The sequence below is a fragment of the Urocitellus parryii genome (genome assembly GCF_045843805.1).
Source record: "Urocitellus parryii isolate mUroPar1 chromosome 12 unlocalized genomic scaffold, mUroPar1.hap1 SUPER_12_unloc_3, whole genome shotgun sequence".
NCBI lineage: Eukaryota > Metazoa > Chordata > Mammalia > Rodentia > Sciuridae > Urocitellus > Urocitellus parryii.
The window spans coordinates 58,287-81,602 of NW_027551760.1; the positions used below are offsets into that span (position 1 = coordinate 58,287).

A 23,316-nucleotide genomic window follows, 5' to 3' on the forward strand; every position below is an offset into this window, starting at 1 on the left:
CTGTGGTATCTCTACTCAATAGAATATTACTCAGTCATAAAGAAGAATGAAATTGTGGTATTTGTCAGAAAATGGATGGAACTGGAAAACATCGTGCTGAGTAAAATAAGCCAGTTCCAAAAAACAAAAGGCTGAATGTTCTCTCTGATACGTGGATGCTAACACACAATGGGGGTGGGGGTTGGAGAGAATAGAAGTTCATTGGATCAGACCAAGGGGAATGGATGTGGGGATGGGATTGGGAAAGATAGTAGAATGAATTGGACATAGCTTTCCTGTGTTCATATATGAATACACGACCAGTGTAACTCCACATCATGTAAAACCACAAGAATGGGATCCTAATTAGAATAAGTCATGCTCCACAAGTGTATAATACGTCAAAATGCACTCCACTGTCATGTATATCTAAAAAGAGCAAATAAAAAAAAAGATGTTGGGGGCTGGGCTGTAGCTCTGCGGCAGAGCGCTTGCCTAGCATGCATGAGGCCCTGGGTTCGATCCTCAGCACCACATAAAAATAAACAAATAAAGGCATTCTGTCTATCTACAACTATCAAAAATTTCTTTTTTAAAAAAGATGTTGGCAGATCTTTCAGCAGTCCTATATAACGATTTATCCTAAAGCAACCATGATGCTGAACTTAGCCTGTTTCCCCTAAAATGAGCCAGTGTATAAATAAAACAAATGTTTGAGAGCTTTCCAAACATTAGTATCTGCAAATGTCCCAGGACTCCTTCTGTATCTGTGCAATGGCTGGTGGTAGCCAACATCCTGATAAAACACGTGGACTTCAGCAGACAGCCTGAGCGAACCCCAGCTCAGCTACTTCCCAGTTGGGTGAGTTGATGTGAGTTATTTAACTTCTCTTGCCTTGGTCTTCTCATCTGTGAAACAGGAAAACAAACAAAAACAAAACAACAAAAAAAAACAGGAGCCTCAACCTTTCAAGGGCGTTCTGAAGATCAGATGAATTAAAATGTAATGATGTTCTTAGAGCAAAGCCTGGTAGGGCAGGAACACCCTGGAATGCTAGCTATTTTTTACTATTATTTCATTCTACAATTACAGAAAAATAGCAGAGGCATTGGGAATAGTTAGGAAAACTAGCTGGAAAAATCCAAAGGGAACGCCCAGCAGGACAGAGTCAGTCCTGCAAAAGATCACAGTTCATCCACCAGACCCCCTTCTTATTACTCTTCAAATTTTTCTTTTTTTAATATTTATTTTTTAGTTGCAGCCGGAAACAATACCTTTTATTTTCTTTATTTTTATGTGGTGCTGAGGATCGAACCCAGGGCCCCACACATGCTAAGCGAGCACTTTACCGCTGAGCCACAACCCTAGCCCTCAAACTTTTCTTAAGAAAACCAGAATGCGTTCTCTGAACCCTATAAAATCACGACTCAAGCTCACTGTCTCTGCCTCCTTTCATTCACACCCCCAACAAATGGCCACGTGCCTTTAGCCAATAGCACACTGCTGAAGTGGCTCTTGCAAAGATGACCAGAACCGAGTGGGTGGACCCCATAGTTTCTGTGCATGGCTCCATCTCTCTCCATCTTGCCACTGTCACCAGATCCTTCTCTGGTTTTTTTTTTTTGGGGGGGGGGTGGATACTGGGGATTGAACTCAGGGGCATTCGGTCACTGAGCCACAACCCCAGTCCTATTTTGTGTTTTATGTAGAGACAGGGTCTCACTGAGTTGCTTAGTGCCTCACTGTTGCTGAGGCTGGCTTTGAACTTGGGATCCTCCTGCCTCAGCCTCCTGAGCCACTGGGATGATAGGCATGGACTTTCTCTTAAGCTGGCCAAGGTCTTTCTCTTAAGCTCTAAAGCTCATTTCTACTTTGTCCAAAGAGCAACAAAGTGAGCATGAACATGTCTCTGACTGCTGACTTTAAGAGGAGCCAACACAGCGGTCATCCTCCTCCCAACATGGGCATGGGATCACTGGTTTGATGTGGAATGCTGCCACCAGCCCTGACACAGTGAAACATAAAGATCATCGGATTATTGGGGGGGACTTTTTTTTTCACTCTTAGCAGATTTTTCTAATAAAAACCCAGTTCTTATTTGAGGTGAGTTCTTTTGGGCACTTTTCTGACACAATTCCCAAACTTCAATGCCACGTGTGCCTTCTCTTCTTATCTGCTCCCTCAGTAGCCCTAAGTCAGCACTGATGAGCTCTTGCCCAGAGGACCCCACCCTCCCTGTCCTCCCACCCAGGGGCTGTCACCAAGACACTCTCCTGACCACAGCTCTGACCAGGTCATTCTCAAAAGAGCTCAAATTATCAACTGGAATACAATCCGAGCTCCTGATGTCAACCCTGATGCGCCCCATCTTCCCATAGACTCATAAAAGCACAGAGACTCCCATTTCCATCTTCCTGTGCCAGCATTTCCACCTGTACCAAGAGCCTTTCAGCTGTGTGTTTTCAGTGTGTGACAGTCAAGCAGGGTTTGGGCCACGCACAAGGAAATCATCTAGTAAGTATTTGTTAAACAGGAAAGGAACCGGATATATAATCAAACAGCCACTATGGCAAATACTGAGGTCCACAAGAAGCAGCTTCCTAAGTATTTGTGCCAAGATGATTGTTCTGCCTTCAGTGCTTGGAAGAAACCAGCCTGTGGATATTATTATCATCATTATAATTTAAAAGAAAAATTTTTTAGTTGTAGATGGACACAACACCTTCATTTAAAAAATTTATTTTTATGCGGTGCTGAGGATTGAATCCAGTGTCTCATACATGCTAGGCAAGCGCTCTATCACTGAGCCCCAGCCCCAGCCCCTATTATTATTATCATTATTATTATTATGCCCTACTAGGGGTTGAATTCGGGGCTCTTTGCCACTGAGCAACATCCCCAGTCCTTTTACTTTTTGAGACAGAGTCTTGCTAAGTGGCCCTTGTTGGCTTCCAAACTGCCATCTTTTCTCCTCAGCCTCCTGTGTGACTGGGATGACATGTGTGTGCCACCATGCCAGACTGGCACATGGACTTATTTACCATGAGGTTGAAGCTTTCATTTGAAAGAAGAAATTACTTAAGGTTTCTGGGTAGAAGAAATGGAAAATCCTTTTGTAGGAGGGTCATGAAACAATGAAATATAAAGATCATCGGATTATTGGGGGGGGGTTTTTTTCACTCTTATCAGATTTTTCTAATAAAAACCCAGTTCTTATTTGAGGTGAGTTCTTTTGGGCACTTTCCCGACACAATTCCAATTTATTTTTCTATTAGCTGGGAGCAGTTTTATATTTTTTTTCATTATAACCCCATGATGCCAAATCCACATCCTGCTAGAAGTTCCCCAATACTTCTGAATATCGCCTTCTCTGTTATTGCTGAATGGTGACAAAAATGTGGCCAGTGAGATAGGATTCATGTTCAAAAATAAGAAGAATGATTTAAAGAAATAATCTCACATAGATGGTTCCAGTGAATGCTGAATGAACCTGGATGATCTGATCATTTTATAGTATTTTCGTTTTTTGGTAAAATGAATGTAACAGGAATATCATGATATTGATTATTAGAAATAGATAATTTGGGGTCAGACATGGTGATCCATGCCTGTAATCCCTGTGGTTCAGGAGACTGAGGCAGGAGGATGGTGAGTTCAAAGCCAGCCTCAGCAACTTATGAAGGCCCTCATAACTTGGTGAGGCCCTGTCCCTAAATAAAATACAAAATAGGGCTGCGGATGTGGCTCGGTGGTCAAGTGCCCTGGATTCACTCTTTTGGGAGGTTCCTTTGCAAAAAAAAAAAAAAAAAAGTATTGGTAAGTCACACCAGAGAGCCTCACAGCTCTCTGGTGCCTTGATGAGATTTGGAAGTTTGATCTCTCTACCTCTTCACTGTATGCTCATTTGTCTTGCATTCAAATTTTAAAATGAAATTTAAATTATACTTAATGAAGTTCTTCTTTGTCCAGGGTTTTTGCTTGTAGGAGTGGGGATAGAACCCAGGGTCACATGCGTGACAGGGAAGTGCTCCACCCTAAGCTATGTCCCCAGCCCTGCTACAGTCTTTTTCTAACTAATGGGCAGACAGAACACATAACACACACCAAGGAGAATCCAGAAGCCTTTCATTCTAGAATGTTTTCTCGTTTGCATTTGGCTCTGCACATGTGATGCTGTAAGAATTCACTGTCCTTCACAAAGAGCTGTGGATTCCTAATGACCCAACACCCTTTCTCAATGCCCAGACTCCTCTATACTGCCCTTGATGACGGCAAGTCTTAAGAAGAGCAGGAACCCAGACAGGAATGTCCTTCAGCCTCATGAACACATTTGAGTCTGTCTGTCCCTGTCCTGCAAGAGCAGATCCTTCTAGAGTCCCACAGCAACTCGGCTTCCAAAGTAGCTCTAGCAACAGCCTTACCGGATCCCTCTGTCTGTTTCTCCTTTGATTCTCGCCTTCTTCCCCTATTGTTGGCTCACTTCTCCCCGCTACCCTACACCGGTACCCACTCCTTTCCTCTCTGCCATTGGCTTCCTCTTGCTTCACTCACAGCTTTTGCATACTCTGTCCTGTGTTTCTGTTCTGCTCTGACAGTGAATGAGACTGTATGTCAAAGGCCTTCCTAGGTAAGATCTGGGAGTTCTGTTGGTCTTGGTCCAATTCAAATCATCCCTATGGGGCGGGTCCTAGGGCTATGACCCTGTATCCTGCTAGTGGCTATCTCTGGGATAGCCATACCAGGATCACACACAGAACTATATAATCTGTATGTCTGTGTATGATTTGGTGGATAATAAGGAAATGATACTAAATACATTTGCCTACTTGATGCGAGAAAGCTTCAGATGACTTGGAGTCCACAGGAGGAAAAACAACAGGAACAAAATGTTATTGGTGTTGAAAGAAAAGATGGAGGAACTATTCAGTTGGTGAAATAAGACAGCTCGGGAAATCACAGTGGGCTGACTGGAGGCTGGGTCCAAACTATGAACCAGCCTGGGGCCCCAAAGAGGACTGGAACCTGGATGGTGTGAGACCTAAGTTCTGCTGGGAAGAGGCCTCTGTTTTGTGACTCAACTGTGTTCAGGTTTTTGGCAACTCTCTAAAAATTGTTCTTCTCTTCTATAACCAGGAAGGACTTGCTGACATCTTCTCAGCTCCAGGCTAAGTTGTAAACTTTGCTCCTCGAATCCATTCCCATGCGGAACCAGAGGAAGCTTACTCTTACAGTGTGTATCTTCCAGAAGCATTTGTTAAGAACACAAAACACGTTGCTATCAAAATGCTCTTAAAGATTTTATTTTATTTTTTCCCCAAATCCCAGCTGCTCGGGAGGCTGAAGAAGGAGGATCATGAGTTCAGAGCCAGCCTCGGCAAAAGTGAGGAGCTAAGCAACTCAGTGAGATCCTGTCTCTACATAAAATACAAAATAGGGCTGGGGATATGGCTCAGTGGTTGAGTGGCCCTGAGTTTAATCCCTGGTACCAAAACAAACAAACAAAAAACAAAAAGCAAAATAAAACTAGGTTTACCACGCACTCTGTGGAGATTATCATGGAGTAGTTTATTGATACTTCCGTAGGCTGAGATGTTACTTTTGGACAGCATTCTGGATTTCTTACAGTCCCTGTCTTCCCATATTCCTTACATAGAGGTGGACTTGAACAAGTGTATTGAGTGGAGTGTTCATAGTTCTGGAAGATTCTTTTCTCTGAAGAGGCACTTCTGAAGTGATCTGGCATTTTCAGTTCCCTCTGAGACATTAATATGAGAACTCTCAATCACATCCGGAAGAGAGCTTTCCTTCCCCACTCCCCTTTATCCTTTATTAAACCTTGTGATTTTAATCCTAGATCATTGTAAAATTTAAATTAGGAGGCAAACCCAACAGAAGCAGCAAATATTTATTGTGTGCCTTTACTAGAGATATATAGCCTGGGTGTTCTATAGCTACTCAGTAATTTTTAATTTTTAAAAGACCCATTTTTTCATTCAAGTTGAAGACATTACGGCGACTATCTAGCTGGCAGCATTGACATCAGGCTACCTAATTCGTCCTTTTCCCATATATTTTATGTTTGAATATTTTCATACTTTTGTTTTTGGTTCAAATAGTCACCTCTGAACACTTCTGCCATCACATTGCTTCTCTATTCGGGTATCTTCAGAGCTCTCCTCTTACCCACTGCTCACCTGCACCCTCTCCTGCATAGCTCTCCTGGCCTGCCGGGTGTCTGTCCCCATTGGTCAGGCCATCCTGCCCAGGTGCCTGGAACACAGAGGAGGCCCTGCCCTCCTTGGGACTCTGTGCTGCTTCTCTTGTAAAGCTTATTTCCCTCTCCCTACAACTGTCCAAATCCTTCCCTTGTTCTTCGAGGTTCAGACCCAGTCTTTCCTGTTCGCAGGAAGGCTCCCAAGTGCCTTATTGATAAATAAGATCGTCCCTGAACTCAAGCAGCCTGCAGTTGAGTGCAGGAGGCAGATAAGTCAGCAGGTAATGATGCTGGGCTGCCCAGTCTTTTTCACTTAATAAAACACAGAGAAAATAATTATGTTCACCTTGGCACCTGGGGTCTGCTTGTACCTGAAGGCTTCAACAGCTCCAGGTCCCACTCAGCTACTCCAAAAGATGAAAGGCTCTTAAGTGTGTTCTTCCTCCAATCACGATGTGGAGAGCACACTAGCTTGGAAACTTGGGGTGATGCTACCGTGTGCGAAATGTACTGGTAGGTGCAGGGTCACTGGGCAGTGGGTACTTCTCCCAGGTTTAGGGCAAGGGAGGGCTTCCTGAACAGGTGACAACAAGTTCAGTCTTGAAGGATGTTAAAGAGGGCAGTGGAGTGGGGGTGGAGAGGGAGTGTGTCAGAGGCCATTGCATGTGCCCTGTATGGAGAGGTCAGCATGGCTCAGCTTCAGGGGTGGCTAAAAGGCAGCCCTAGTGGTGAGATGAGGTGGGTCCTGGTTCCTTCAGCCAGACTTTGATCTCTTGAGGGTCAAGATCACATTTTTACAATCCTGGGTTTTTGGAACTGTTGATCCCTAGATGGAGGCTCAATACAGCGTCATTATTTGGTAGAAAAGTCTCTACCAGTGATACTGTTGTGACAGTAGCCATGAGAGAGAACAGTCTCTTTGTGAAGCCATGCCAGCATGAGAGATGTTTTCTAGAGTTTGTATGAGTCTCACTTAAGCTGAAAGACCTGAGGCTTACGCTTATCTCGCCCCTTGGATTTCCGGGACAAACTTTTGGTCTAGCTTGAAAGAATGCCCAACTGTGCTTTTTTATTCTGATGTTGGTTGGTATTTACCCCACATTTTCAGTCTCATGCGCTGCCTTTCTGTATTCCAACCTGCCACACTGAGGCTAGCTAGCTACAGTTCCTGGGCTCCATCACCAGATGGCTTTCTGTTTGCTTCTCTAAGGGGGAGGCTGTGGCGGGGGATCAGAGGGTAGAGGAAGGAGAGTGACTTCCTGCTTTTGCCTCCCCCTAACAAGTGTGGCAGTTGATGCAGGTGGTTGGCAACAGATGCAGGAGGTTGCCAGAGCAGTGGGGGAGGGCAAGCCCTACTTCCTGCTGTCCAGGTCTTTCAGGCTTCCAGAACCAACATCAAGAGTCCATCTGCAGAGGTGAGCTCAGGGTCACCAGCACAGAAGCTTCTGATCCTTGGGAATCCATCCTGCTTCTTCTTTGTTCTTCAGGTCTCTCTCTCTCTCTCTCTCTCTCTCTCTCTCTCTCTCTCTCTCTCTCTCCCCCCCACCCCCCACACACACTGGGTTCTTCCAGTCCTCCCAAAACCTTTGCACCCAACCCCCTGTATGATAGTCACTCTGTCCAAAATACCTAAAATTGTCTTCCTGCTCCTTCTCTTCCTCCCCCTTCCCCTTCTCTCCTTCCTAGTTTTCTGCCTCCTCCTCTCCTCTTCTTTCCATCTTCTCTTTTTCTCCCTCCCTCCTCTTCAGCTTCCTCCTTTTCTCCTCCTCCTCTTCCTGACTGAAATCCAATACACTTACCTGTAGGGTTAAGTATGTTCAGTTGCCCTAAAAGAATGTAAAAAAAAAAAAAATCTGAGATTTTCCAGATACCTAGAACCGCAGCATTGACGGTCATGGTCCTGGGTATATTAGATGAGTCAAGGTTTTTATTCTGTTTGAAATGTATTGATAAAGTAGCAGGGTTGGACTCCTTAGGTTGGTTTTATGCATGGGTGGATTTCAGATGCATAACTGTTGATCCAACACCTTTTACAAGTACCAAATTCACAAAGGAAAAACCAACACAAACAGAATCCAAAGCTCGTAATTCTCTGGCACACTGTTCTCTCCACTATGCCTTCTGAGTATACATCAAATATAATAAATCAGCTTTAATGGTGTAGCTGTCACAGCTTCTTAGTCTGTCTTGGCGGGGACTTTTTCTGTCCCAGCATTGCAGATTGTTCTAACAGTGCTTGGGAGAGAGGCTGTTCCCAGCAAGATGGATTCTCTTTTGTTTTAGGGTTTCCTTGAAAAACTTCAGCAATGCCTTGTACACATTATGTAAACTTCGATGGCCAAGGCATTTAAATACGATAAGATCTTATGATTCCATCTCTGGGGGGGCACACAATCTGGCTTTTGTCTGAATAATCCAGTAGGAACATTTATCCCAGTGATATAAATGTGATTTAGGACAGGCATCTTTCATGAGCCAAGGTGAGAGGAAGGAGAATAAAAATTAAGAATAATTTAGCTCTCTGTTGTTCTTCATCTGTATGGACCTTAATTTCCGTGTAGAGTTGAATTGTAAATGTGGTGGTTGGTTCCATTTGCATTCCCTTTCATTGATTTCTGGGACGGCATGTGCCCTGTCTGATGACAGGAGAGAAATTGTTACTACCTCTGAAACATTTTGCAGCTAGCAAAGGGTCCATAGACTCTTATAGCCCATCAGGGTCCCAGGTCCACTATAGTTTTTGGGTGAAAGTCATTGAATGCACTGTCTACCAATTAAAATAAGATGTCTTCTACCACCTCTACATGCATCATTTAAAAAGCCAGGGAGAACCTCCTGAAGTGATGCCTCTTGTAGATTGTATACTTCAAAAAGGTCCCACTAGAGCCTGTAGTGGAAGACTCCAGAATCACATTTATAAATGCTCATAAATGATGCAAGTCTGATTGTTAATGCATGGATGAGGGGCAGAGTAGAAAAGAACTAGAGATCCTGAGCTTGATTTCTTAGAGACTGATTGATATAGACATGGCCCCACCAGCAACCACTTACCATCAAAGAGATAAATGGCAAAGATTCATTTCCTGTGTGGTATCTGCTTTTAGCTCAAATGTCACTTCCAGGAAGGCTTCCCTGCCCAGAGGATCTGATTAATGACCCCATCCTATCTGCTGTCCCAACATGGTGTACTGTGGTTTAATTACTTACCAATGTCTTCCACTAGTCTGTGAACGCTCCATGGTGAGGCACCAGCTGCCTCTGTAATCACAGGCCTCAGAAAAAGTGGATGGAATAATGAAAATGTTGGAAAGGAGAGCTACCACGTGGCAGCTTTGTTGGGGACAGACTATAGAATGGTGAGATTATAGGCAGAACTTCTTGTCAATAATTCCACTGACAGTGTGAAATAAAGGTCAGGAGAAGGTAGACCCAGACACTGCAGAGGTGGAGAAGAAACAAACAAACAAACAAAAAAGGTGATAGAAGGGAAATCATCATGGAAAAAACAAGGAGAAAGAAATCTATAGGACTCCATGGGGTTTGGATCGACGGTCTTTGATTGTTAATTGAACAGATGTAGTTGGAAAAATTCAATATTTTGTACTCTGCAAAAGTAAGATGAATCACCAATTCACACCCACACCTGGGAAGCCTGTTTTCCTGAGTATTTTGATTGGTTAGGACACTAGTTGAATTCTATTCTTCCCTGAGCAACAGGGTGAATAGTCTGATACAAGTTTAACCATATGGTCCTTCTGCTGCCAGTTGAAGTAGTGACAAAGTATCAAATAGATCCCCAAAGCAAGGCAGTTGTTTTGTTTTTGTTTGCTTTTTGTCCTGGCTGTGAGCTTTGCCACTAACCAGAGCTTAGGAGGAATTTCTGCTGTCTTTCTGAATAAGTCAGCCAGGCTGTACTGAAGCTTATCTGTCCTCTTTCCTTTCCTTTCTCCTCTTGACATATGTCTCTAACATATGGTTTCAAATCTTCACAAAGAGGGAAAAAAATGGAGAAGAGGGAGAGAAATACATCTTTTTACTATTCATCCACACAACGAGATTTTGCCCATTGCTAAAGAAGGAAGAAAGGCAATGGAGTATCATACAGGCTCTGGAATCAAACAGACCTGGATTTGAATTCTGACTTGGCCATTTACTACTTGCCTAAATTACTATTTGCATCTGCCAAATTACTTAATTTCTCAGGGTCTCAAGTTTCTTCCTCTGTAAGGATTATGATAGTTACTTGTGCTGTTTGGTCTTTTGGTCAATCCTGTGGAAGTAGCTTGGGAACTTTCTCTCAAAAGGCAATGCTTGGGGCTGGGGCTGAGGCTCAGGGGCAGAGAGCTTGCCTCACACACATGAGACAGTAGGTTCGATCACCTCATAAAATAAATAAAGATATTGTGTCCAAAAAAAAAAAGAGTTTTAAAAAAAGGCAATGCTCTCTTCATGTGCAAGGAGTAGTTAGCTTGTCTGTCATGAAGAGGATGTTCAGAAAACAGCGTTTCAAAGATTGAAAACTAATAGACAACATTATTCAGAAGTTTTTATTCCCCAACAAAATTCCTTTACTTTAGTCTCAAGATAACAGTAATTAATAATCAGTTAGGACATGCGTGGGTTTCTTGGCTCTCATGCTCAGGTTTCTCTCCATGACAGTTAAACTATTTTAGAAGTCCGAGGAGACACATGACACCCACTTCCCCTGGTCTCTCACTGATTTAGGGGGAGCACTGCATAGCAAGGCCTAGGATAGTCTACTCCTAGATGTTTTAAGCATGATATATCCAACAATGTGTCAGGTGTATCCTGGAATGGTTTGTCTTTATTGTTTACATCCGACATGAAATCTGTCACCAACTTGCTATGTGGCAATGTGTGTGCCATATAATATAAGAAACCAGGCTCTACTTCCCTAAGTAGAGAGCAAAGTTGTCATTGGGTATTATGACTGTTATGCACAAGTCATGTCCACAGTGCTGGAGAGTGGACAAAACCTGTCTGCTCCTCCTCAGTCAGTGGGGAACCATGGGAAGAGGGGTGTCATGTGTTGCCTTGCACTTTTAAAACAGTTTAACAGTCATGGAGAGAAACCTAAACATGAGAGAATCAAGATGCCTGCACATGTCAAAGCTGATTATTAATTACTGTTATCTTGAGACAAAAATAAAAGAATTATGTTGGAAAATATAAACTCATTCTGATTGATGTTTTCTCTTAGTTTTCAATATTTGAATTACTGTTTTCTGAAAAGAATCTATTACCTTGGGAGATTGGCACGGACAAGCCTGTCTCCTTGATCTTTTGCCCCTCTACTCCCTGCAAATTATCTTGCAGGGTTGTTGTAAGCTTTATTGTAGCACCAAAGACAGCACATCCTTTGTGTTTGAACCGAGATCTATCTCTTACCGGCCTGTGACCTTGGGTAAACTTTTTAAACTTCTCTGTGCTCCAGTTTCCTCATGGGAAAAAATGGGAGTTAAAATATGAGAGGATGCAATTAAAGATGTAAAATGGGGCTTGGCATATAGTAAGTATCCAAAAGATGGTGTGCCCACGGGTAGTTACTATTAAGTCATGATGCTCACAGACACTACAAAAAAGGAGGGTCAGCCCACCCAGGTTTTTATGGATGATTTCCTATTTGGTTCTAAAATTAACTTCAAACTTCATGAAACGGTGATAGATTAGGGCTCAGGAGAAAGGGGCAAAACTGAGAGGCCTAACGGGAAAACTAGGGGCATGAGCACCCGAATGATATGCATTTAAATCCTAGCCCTGTTTCCTCGTCCTAGGGGTTTAAGTCAATCTTTCCAGTCCCGTGTTCCTCATCGGTGAGTTGGGGGCAACAATGTCCCCCGCTGGGGCTGTCAGTGAGATGCCCGGAAGCCCAGGGCCTGGAAGCTGACCCTGGATTAGGACCGGGACTTGTCCCTGGGAATGCGGACCGGGGATGCGACGGGGGCTGGGGGAAGGGGGTGGAACTCGCGGGCAGCCCGGGGCGGTCCGGTCGCGCGCTGAGGCGGAGGCCGAGCGCTGCCTCGGCCTTTGTTGGCGGCGGGAGCTGCCTCCGCACACGCCGCGGAGGACCAAAGCCGGCTGAGGCGGCGGGGAGTGCGCCGAGCACCGGAGCCCGGGCGCGGGGAGCCAGGCACCGCTCGGACCGTGCGGTGACGCCGAGTGCCCCGGGAAAGATCTCACGAGAGTTATATAGGCCGAGCGACGGCGCCCCTAAGTGACAGCCGGGCGGGCCACTGGCGCGGCGGCGGGCGGCCAATGGCTGGCGGGGTCGCGGGCTGGGCGGGGCGGGGCGGAGCCGCGGCGGGAGGGCGGGGCGCGGCGGCGGCGGCGGCCACAGCAGCTCTGCCTGCGGCCGCGGCGGGAGCGCCGGCGCCAGCGGCAGGTGAGCGGCTCTGGGCTGCGGAGGCGCGCGGCGGCCTGGCGGCGGGAGCGCAGGGCGGCTGCGCGGAGGGAGCGGGCTGAGGGGCGGCGCCGCGGTTGCGGGAGATCCACCTGCTGGTAACGGAGCCGCGGGCGCCGCGGCCCGGCCGGGAGCTGGTGCGCCGGGAGGTGCTCTCGCCTCTGGCGCGCGGGGCTGGCCGGGGGCGCTGCCTGGGCCTTGGGGGCGCGGCGCGGGCCGGGACGCCTTCCTCGCTTCGCCCTGCATCGCGCGGTGCCGCGCGCCCTCCCGGCGGCCCGCCCAGCGCCCCGTGCGTTCCCGGCGCTCGCCGGGCTCCTCGACTTTGGGGGAAAGTAGAGCAAAGTGTGTGGGCTTCCCGAGGGTGGGGAGGGGAGGGAGGGGCGCCGCGGGGCCGGGGTCCGCTGCCCGCCGGACGCGGAGCCGCCCCGCGAGGCTCCAGGGCGCCGGGGCAGGGGCTGCTCCCGCTGAGGGGACCGGGCGTGCCGCCGGGGTGGCGGGTTTGCCCTGAAGTGACGACCTGGTGGTCCGGGGTGAGGGAGCACCTCCCCCCCAGTGCCCCAGGCCTCAGCTCCCGGTCCGGACCGGGCCGAGCGGGACCCCGAGGCTGGGGCCAGGTGACATCTGGAAGGCGAGCTCTGGTGGCTGGCCCCAGTGCCGCTCGCAGGACCCTGCTTCCCCGAGCCCTCGCGGGGCTCGCCTTCCGCACCGAGAGCCGCGGGCAGGGACCCTGTGCGTCCCCGAGGCTGCTGTGCCTTTTGCGGTCGGACGAGATCTTGATAAAAGGACGGCACAGCCTTTCGTTGGAAGAGAGAAGTCTAAATTTAGAATCAGATAATAGGTGTGGTTGATTTCTTTTGCTGAATGTTTAAAAAAAAATAGGGTGATTAACAGGTTAGTGTGAGAGAGGTTTCTTTAACCCGCAAGAGTAAATGTGAAAACGCACTGGACGACGAAATTATGTAAGCTGTATTAAAGAAAAAGATCGATCCCTGTATAAAGGGAAAACAACACGATTTTAACATAATTGTGGTGGTAAAGTTATCAAAGCTTACGTCATGGTTTTCATTGATTGTGGATATCCGGATTGTGCCTTCTGTTCTTCAGGCACCTCTGTCTGTGGGATGCCGATTAAGGAATATGCCAAACGTTCAGCAGAGTGTTCTCCCAGCCATGGAGCATGCTAAATATTTCAGTGAACGCTTTAAAAGGTTTTGAATCCAGCAGTACAAGACTAACGACGTAAGATTGTTAAGTCTGTTAACCAAACAGATTTTTCATCATGTCAGGAGTTGAAAGTTCCATTCATCTTTGGGAGGCTAGAGAAATGACAAGTAATTTTAGCCACTACCTAGGTGTGTGTGTGTGTGTGTGTGTGTGTGTGTGTGTGTGTGATTTAAAGATTCAAATGTGTTAAGTGAGAGTATTCAGGTGTTAGATTAAAATGTTTGCATATGTGGACACTGATAAAAATGTGGGTCACCTGTGTCTGACAAGCCAGCCTGATACTGCCTGTAGTGATTTAAGAGCTTGTAGCTCATTAGTTTTGCTCTCATCTGGAGATTTCATTCACTTGTGCTGCGCAGTTAAACTTCATTAGTTTAGAAATCCTAATTAAAAATGTATGACTACATTCTTGCTGAGTGAAAGGCTCTCATATTTTTCTTGTGAAATTTCAGGTCTTATTAGTAAAATTCATTATACGTATCTTCTTCAAACCTGAGTTTGCTAATTTCTTGAATCCAGTATTTAATTTTCCTTATGTTTTTCATGTATTATGGATAGCATAGCTATAGTCAATTTTAATTTCAGAGTTTGCCTTCACACATTTGTACTGAATTTTATGCAGATTTTTCCCCTACTTAATAAAACAGTATTTTGAAATATCCTTATTCGATGATTCTGTTTCTCTGCTTCTCCATTAGTGAGTGTTTACTCTAATGACCTGTATATTTTTTAGATCTCTTACTAGAAAAAAAATCCTTTCTGAAGTAAAATTTGGCTAAGTGCATAGCAACAGAAAGTTGCAAGCATTTTTGTGTAATGTCATACCAGGATGAGAATTCCAAGTTATATAATTCACTCCATTATCACCTCTATTTTTATAATCAGAACTCATTGTTGGGTGCTTATTGATTTCAGACAATTAGATGCTCTATGGAATTTTAAATTATAGGATTTTTTTTTTTTGCCACAAAGATTTTGATTCTAAGCTGTTCAGTATTAAGTTATCTTGACTATAGAAAGGCCAACACATTTGGCTTAGCAGTGATAACTTTATGTGATAATGTCTTTGTGCTCAGGTAGTAAGAGGAACCAATGGAGTGGGGTTTAGTATTTTTAGAATGATATATGGAAATAAGAGCTGCTGTCCAAAGCCGGGAAACAGGCATGCTTTGTTGGGAGTTCTGGGGTGGGGAACTAGCCAAAAGCTGCAGGAAGTGAGAAATTTGTTAAAAGTTGTATGTTTAGACTTTGAAAATTACTGTGAATTTTGCAACTTTTACCATAATGAATCCATGTTTGTTCTAGAATATAAAACATTTTTGAGATTCACACTTACAGTTGGGTAAAATTAACATTTTGGGAAGATCGTCCAGTTTAAACTGAGACTTCCAGTATCCCTGGCTCTTCTCTTTATACTGCTGTACTACAGGTGGCTGAATTTGAGGGACAAAGTGTTTGAACTTTGGGATCATACAAATCTAGCTTTTCTCTTTATGTTGATTTCTTTGTGTGTAAAATAGTGTTAATGATGCCCATCTTGTAGGATTTTGTAAAGGTTTAGACCACATAATTGACCCAGCACATAGGAGACATTCAGTGAGTTGTGGTTCTATTTGTCATTATTAGGTGTACCTGTGACCTTTCTTTACTAGTGGAGATTTGTAGTGGTATTCAGTGATGAGAAGTAGCTGAGGTGGTAGTTCCTGAATTGCCTGCCATGGTCTTCCACTGAGAGAATTGCCCCTTGGGTTTGTTAGGCATTTTGGGGATGCATTAATTCATTCCACTAGAGTATCATTTAGTATATTGCCAAGAGCATCTTTGTGGTCCCCTCGAGGCAACCAGGAGTCCATGCACATCTCAGATTGCCTGACACACCCCTGGGGAATGGGACCGTTTCTATGTACAGACGACTGAAGGAGTGGCTGTTTGCTTCTATATTTTAATATAGTTAACATTTATTGGGAGCCTATTATGTGCTGGGCACTATACTTAAGTACTTGTAAGGACCTCATTTCTTTTCATTTTCTCAGCAGTTTTGTTAGATTGGTGGTGATCTCCCAAATTTCCTGACTTAAAACAATGTGAAGTGATAGGCCCTGGCTGATAAGGTAGGGGCTGGATTGCTGCGTTTTCTAAATGCTAATTATTCTGAATTTACCCCCTAGGAATTGGGTTAGTCACTGGGAAGACTGAGGTTATTTTGCGATGATGATGAACAGTAATAATAACTGTAGGCTTTTTACTATTTATGACAATATGTGAAAGATAATATGTGAAAGACAAGTGCTTTTCTCATTTTATAGGTGAACCTTGGAGTAAGTAATGTCAGACCTGGATCTAGGACCCAGGTCTTTTGACTCTTCTATATTGTTTGTCAGTTTTCACAAATATACGTGTGTGTGTGTGTGTGTGTTTCTAAATATTTCTTGTTACTGTGCCATAGGAAAACTGGGGAGAGTCAAGATTGTTTGTTACTCAGGAGCCATTGTATGATCACTAGAGTCTCCTAAGCCCTGTAACTTCTTCATGTAAATAAGTAACCGGAAGTTTCTTTTCACAGACATAACCAAACCAGTGAAGAAGGAATATCATTTGAAACTTTTTCCTTGGAGGGGAAAGACCATAATTCTGGTATATGAAATGTGTAGTTGGGAGGTAGGACAGCTTAGCCCTGCCAAAAATCCATTCAGAGTGGGGTAATCAGTGAAGAAACCTGTGCTCTGCATTATTGAACAAGTTTTCTTTCTCTTCTCCCACTGATAGGGAGAAAACAGCCCAAGACAGGAGCACATGAAGACGGCGAAGACAATCCTGAGTAGCAATTGTGAATGGTATTCTTGCTAGACACCTTCTGCCTGAGCATCTGAAATGAACCTCTTGCATTGATTGTTTTGATTGGCCTGGAGCCAGGAGTACTGGATTCAGTTGACTTCAGGCTAAAAAGAAAACAGTCTTGGTTGTCATCACAAACATATGAACCAGTGTGATGGTGAAATGAGATGAGGCTCCGAAATGGAACTGTAGCCACTGCTTTAGCATTTATCACGTCGTTCCTCACTTTATCTTGGTATACTACATGGCAAAATGGGAAAGGTAGGGAAAATGTCTGCGGATATGTGCGTGAAATGTGGGGGCTTTTTGCTTTGTAAACGGTGCGCTGATGCTCAAGTTAAATATCCTAGCAACCTGCATTTGCTTGCTCTCTGCTGGCAGTTTCTTTTGACACAGAAATGCAATGTATTCTTGGACAGAGGAGACAGAATTTCTAATTCCAAAGGGGTTTGTTTTGTTTTCAATGTCTTATAATTGCACTTGGAGAAACAGATACTGATCAGTGGTTTACATTACACATGACAGCCAAGTTGAATAACAAAGACTTTTGTTTGGGTATTTTGTTTTATTTTTTAGCTAATCATCATAAATGTTTAATAAGCTTTCTTGTACTGGCTGTTGTGTAGAACACTTAAAAGGACACAATCAGTGCCTTCGTGAAATTTACATGCCAATTATGCTAATGATTTGGTGCTGTGTAGTTAATGATTTAAACCACAGGCCTGGACGGATTGCTGCTTAGGCAAAAGCGTTTGAGAAGCCGGTGAGGAGACATGCTGATTGGAATATTAAAAGTTTTTTATTTAGACTATTGAACTGTGTTTTAAAGGAAAGTTATCTGTTCACTGCTAGGAATTGTTATATTGAGGAATAATGAATTTCTACCTTTTCTTTTTTGAAGAGAGAATATTTGGAGCAAATTCCTTTCATTTGCTCCTTTCCTCATATTAATCTAAGGCTGTTGATGGCAAGAAAGATGGAGGTGTTGGGATTTATTTTATTAGTCAAGTTATAATATCATCATCACCTGGGCTATTTGAAGATGCTATTGCTGACATCATTGTATTGTCTCATGAAGAAATTGAAAAGGTTGTTTCTTGACTCAGTTTTTTTGGTGTATGTTTGTTTCTGTACATAGATCTCTGTGTGTGCATATATACTTCTGTGGATCTATGTATAAGCAAGTATAATATTGTTTTCCCAGTGTTTGTCTTTCTCTTATTTGGGGAATGGACTCTTAGGGGGAAAACAAGAGAAATATTGCTGAAGGAAAGCTCTTTGTGTACAAATACAGACTTTTTAGATTTTAGTTTTTAATTGTACCAAATGAGAAGTATTAATCAGGAAGCATCTTGATTAATCAGATTATTAATCCTTGACATAAACAAAAGAAGTGACTGGCTGTGAAGGGTACCTCTGAATAAGAGAATTGACTGTAACAGTAGTAGGTGGGTTTTTTCTTATCAGGAAACTTATCATCAGTTCAGAGATAGTAATAGATAAGCTCAACCCTTCTCCCTGTGTCTCATGTAAGAGCTCTAAAGTTTTGGAATCTCCAGGCCATTTGTCTTGTTTCTTAGGTAGAGGCATTAGAGGCATTATTATTAGTTTCTTATTAGGCTGTCTTTAGCATCAAAATAATTCAAAGAATGTAAAGGATCTGTCTCTGTAGTATTAGACGCACAGTCTGTTTTCTTTGATCATGGCTCTTTGAACAGCTCTACATCATCTGTGCCTACTCTTCTGCTGTTGTTCTGCTCAGTGTTTTGTCCAGACTTTGAGGGATCAGCACAGGCCTCCTGTTATGGTTGGGTGAAATCCCCTGTGTTGATTTGCTGTCGTTTATGTAACCACTCTTCACTGTTGAGCCCTTGGATTCTTTCTAGATAGACAGCTTGGATTTTCCAGGGCAGGCCTGCTTTTAGATATTCAGTTCTACTATACACAAACCATGTGCTCTCATTTTTATTTTCAAAGTGTGATTTCAATAACCTTTGCCATTGCTGGACTAAGAGTTGTTATTTTTTATCATGGGCTTTTTACATGTACCTCACCTGTGCCTAGCACTGTATTATATGCTGTGAACATGAAAAGAAAAAAGAAATGACATGTCTTTGAACAGGGACTGGCAGGAAAGAGGCATGTAAACAAGTGTACCATCAGACAGAATTAGATAGAGGCAGTCACAGTGCCTGTCTTGTTCTAAACATTTGTATCTCATTTAATCCTCATAACAACCCTGTAAATATTTTCATGTCTTTTTTGTAGTTGGGAAAACCAAGGCAGAGTGGTTGAGGTACTTAATCAGAGTTATACATTAAGTGGTGGAGAAGTTTGAATTCAGGTAGATGATTTCAGAGCTTAGGCTCTGAGGTATTGGTCTACCACCTAGAAGGGCACAGAGGCTGCTAATTCTTCAGGTGTCTCACAGAGGAGGTAGAGTGTAAATGATGAATGTGAAGGGCATGCCAGGCAGAGGAGGGGTCAGTGGACATACCAGATGCAGGCAGCTGCAGGTACATATATATTAGTAAATATATTTAGTAAATATTTGTGCATACAACTACAAGTTCTGAAGGGGGGTAGACCAGTTATGCTTTGGAGTCATGAGACACTCACTATACCTGGCACATGGGATTCCTAGGCTGTCTTGAATTTAGTTGGTAATCATAGTACAGTTACTGTCCATCTTAATTCGCCACTTGGAAGAATAAGAACTGACCCATGAGATTGGCAGAGGTTGATGAGGATGTCAGGAATCCTGCTAAGGAAGCTGGGAAGGGTACCAGTTTTAGCAGGTTACATAGGATTTCTACTTAAAAATAAGGCAGAATTCTAATTTCGTGGGATGGCTAGTTTGGGAGGGTTATAGGTAGGCGTTGTGAGGGTAGGACAAGAATAATTACATGTCTCACTTGCTGGTGGTGGTAGGGATCCTAATGCACCTAATGTGCTTTGGTTGACCACAATCGAGAAACCAGGCAAAACCAATTAAGTAGTCATAGATCCCTGGACCAGGACTGGTATTATATCTGGTATACCTGACCAGTGCTTGGTGGTTAATGCACGTTTAGTAAATATTTGGTAAATGATTCATTCAGCAAAAATGTATTTAAGAAAAATCTCAACAGCTTTATTGAGACATAATTTACATATTATACATTATACTCATTTAAAGTGCAAAGTTCAGTGTTTTTTGGTATGCTAACAGATGTCTACATCCATGACCACAGTCAATTTTAGAGCATTTTCATCACCTCAAAAAAGAAATCCTGTCCCCTGTATCTGTCACTACCCTGGTTCTCATCATCTTGTCTGCCTACCCTAGGCAACCACTAATCCTTCCATCTATGTAGATTTCCCTCTTCTGGACTTTGGTATAAATGAAATTGTATAGTGTGACTGGCTGCTTTCATGTGGCATAATGTTTTCAAGATTCACCCATCTTATGGCATGTATCAGCATCTCATTTCTTATGGATGAGCAGTGTTACCTTATATGGATACACATGGGTCTGTATGCCCATATGTGTCTGTATATATACTATCTATTTAGCTTTTTATCACCAAGACCCAATAACCCAAGAAAATAAACTTGGAAGAGGAAAAGATTTACTTTGGCTCATAGTTTCAGAGGTTCAGTCTGTGGTCACTTGGGCCTGTGGAGGTGTTACTATACATTATGGCAGGGGAGTGTGTGGCAGAGGTGGCCTGTTAACATTATGGTGGCCAGGAAGCAAAGGTTGTTGGGGTGGGGGAGTGTCCCAAAAGTTCATTTAAGGGCTGTGGTCTAATTGCCTTCACTAGACCCTACCTACTAAAGATTCCACCACCTCCCAGTTTGCTTTTTCTCCATCTTTATCTCTTTAGACCTTCAATATGTTGGATGATTTCCACCCATATTGGTGAGAGAGATCATCTTTTCTCAGCTTACCAATTCAAATATTAATCTCTTCTAGAAACACCCTCATAGACATATCCAGAAATGTCTTGCCAGCTATCTGGGCATCCCTTAGCCCAGTCAAGTTGACACATAAAATTGACCATCACATGGTCCTTTACTGAATTTTTTTTAACTTCTGTTATTGTACTTTGCAACTATAGAATTTCTATTTAGTTCTTTATTAAAATTTGTCTCTTTATTGGTATTCTGTATTCAATCCAATGTTGCCATGCCTTCCTTAACTTCTTTTTTATTTTTTTAGTTGTAGTTGGACACAGTACCTTTATTCCATTTGTTTATTTTTATGTGGTGCTGAGGATCGAACCCAGGGCCCCGTGCATGCTAGGCAAGCGCTCTACAGCTGAGCCACAATCCCAGCCCTTCCTTAACTTCTTTAAGCTTTCCTTGAGTTCTGGAACATACTCTGAAGTCTGCCATCTAGTTGTACTCATAGGTGGTTTCTGTTGCCTCCTTTTATCTGATGAATGAGTTATATTTTGCTGTTTCTTTGCACATCCTGTTTTATTGGCTAATGAATATTTTAGAAAAATACATTTTAGCAACTCTGGATACTGGAATTCTTCTACCCTTGGGCCTTGTTATTTGCTGACTTGTTTAGTGACTGTTGCATTATTTCATAGAAGTCTGCACCCTCCAGGGGGCATTCACAATGCTGTACAACCACTACCTTTGTCTAGTTCCTGCATGTTTTGGGCAATTGATTACTTTATGATGCTATAATGTGCTCCAGGTTTGTCTGGTAATTTCTCTATTCCAGCCTGGATGCAATCATTTCTCCAAGCAGCCTCTACTCCCTTTGTCCCATCCTACTGTGCTATCACCACCTCCAGTCCCTCTCTGTGGACAACAAGGAAACGTATGTATGTATACACAAGTCTCTGTTCCTGTCCATCTGTATTTTTTTTTAAAGCCTAAGCACATGTTCTTAGCAGTCGCTCAGTTTTTAAGGTAATACTATACTGTTTGCACTAGCCTCGTCTTTTCCCTGTCACACCAGTCTCTTGACATCACAAAACACCATCTTCCTATCCCAATATCATTACTAATGCCCAATACATACATAAAGTGGTTTCAGAATTGCTAACCATAACCCAAGTGAAAAGTAAATTTACCAGGGTACTGTTTTTGTACATAGTTATTTTTATATTTTGTCTTGTAAAACATAGTTGACTGCTGTTTTCTAAAGTTACTTGGCCTGCTTTTTATCTTAGTCACTTCCTCTTCTCTGTGCTTATGTTTTTCATTTATAATGCATGCACTTAAGCCCATTTATTACTCTTTGTATTATTTTGGGTTTCCCTAATACCTTGTTTTATTGAATTTATTTACATTTTGAATATGTAAAACATCATCTTCATTGAATCAGAACTTGTGTGTGGGGGGAGCATACTGAGAGGTATTCCATTTCCATTCTTCCCTTTACCAAGTTTCTGTCTTTCCCTTTCAATATTACAGTGTACTGGTTTATCCTTCCTGGATTTCTTGTTGCACAAATTGAGCAGATACCTTTGCATTTCCTCATGTTGTCTTCCTTCTCATTTGAACAGTGGCATGTGGTAGGTGCTTTTATCCATTGCAGTTTTCACTTAGTATTATATCCTAGAAATCACTCCATATTCATTCATCAATACCTTTTTTTTTAACAGTTGCATAATACTCCATGGTGTAGATGCATTGTAATTTATTCAACCACTCATCTGTTCAGGGCCACTTGGTTTTTATTCATAGTCCTTACATGTGCTTTAGTGCTTATTTATTTATTTTTAATGCTTATTCTAAGCATTGTGCTAGGACTTGAATAATGGAAATCTAGTCTACTTTTTTTTTTTTAATCTTTTAATGGTCACCTTAATTTCCATGGGAAATCAAGAATTTAATTTTGGAAAAAAACTGTAATTGCCCTTTATGTTGTAAACATGAAAGTCTGGGGATAGAGTTGATTTGATTAACATTTAGACTTAAATTTATTCAGGAAAAGTAAGAGTCATATCTTTTTTGCTAAAGTACATTTTGCTTGCCTGTGAAAGTTAATTTTCAGTTTTTGAAACCAAAGGATAAAAGTTAGGTCAATTTTTAAAAAGCTCTATTCTTTACTTTCCCAACAGGAAGCTAGAAAGTGGCAGCAAATTATAGTCAGTGTTCATTACTTTTAAAGTTTATTTTTCCAGATTAAAAATAGTGAATGGGGGGCGGGGGTATGGCTTGTGGTAGAGTGCTTGCCTAAAGTGTGTGAGGCACTGGGTTTGGTCTACAGCACCACGTAAAAACTAATAAATAAAATAAAGGTATTGTGTCCTTCTACAACCAGAAAAGATTTAAAAAGGTAGTAAATGGTCACATGCCAGGTTTTTTTTTCCCCCTCTGCAGTTGCGATGGTACCTTAGAACTTTCTAGCCCAGAGGGTGGGAAGTAGGCATGCAAATCCATTTTCTTTTCAACACATATAGACATTTAGTGTCTTCAGGACAGTTTCAGTAAATGTTTTAGTTGCATTAAAGAAAAGTGCACAAACCCAAGTGTGCATCTCCTTATAACGAGCTGCTGTGGGCATCTCAGCACTGCCGGAGTGCACTTTGGTACACAGTTCTTTGGACATTTTCCTTAGAAGTCTCTGAGGCAGCAACTTCTTTTTTTAGAAAAGGGTCTTTCTCATGGGGCTTCTATGCAGAAACCAATATT

At 42.9% G+C, this 23,316-nt stretch overlaps 1 protein-coding gene across 1 annotated transcript in view; it reads left to right on the forward strand.

The window, feature by feature from the left end:
- Positions 1 to 12,528: 12,528 nt before the first annotated feature.
- Positions 12,529 to 23,316, forward strand: part of LOC144251269 (alpha-1,3-mannosyl-glycoprotein 4-beta-N-acetylglucosaminyltransferase A-like) — a 110,775-nt gene continuing 99,987 nt past the window's right edge. Inside the window, 2 exon segments of the mRNA XM_077794310.1 lie at positions 12,529 to 12,597; positions 16,606 to 16,935. Coding sequence (XP_077650436.1) covers positions 16,842 to 16,935 — 94 coding nt within the window. The 5' untranslated portion in view covers positions 12,529 to 12,597; positions 16,606 to 16,841.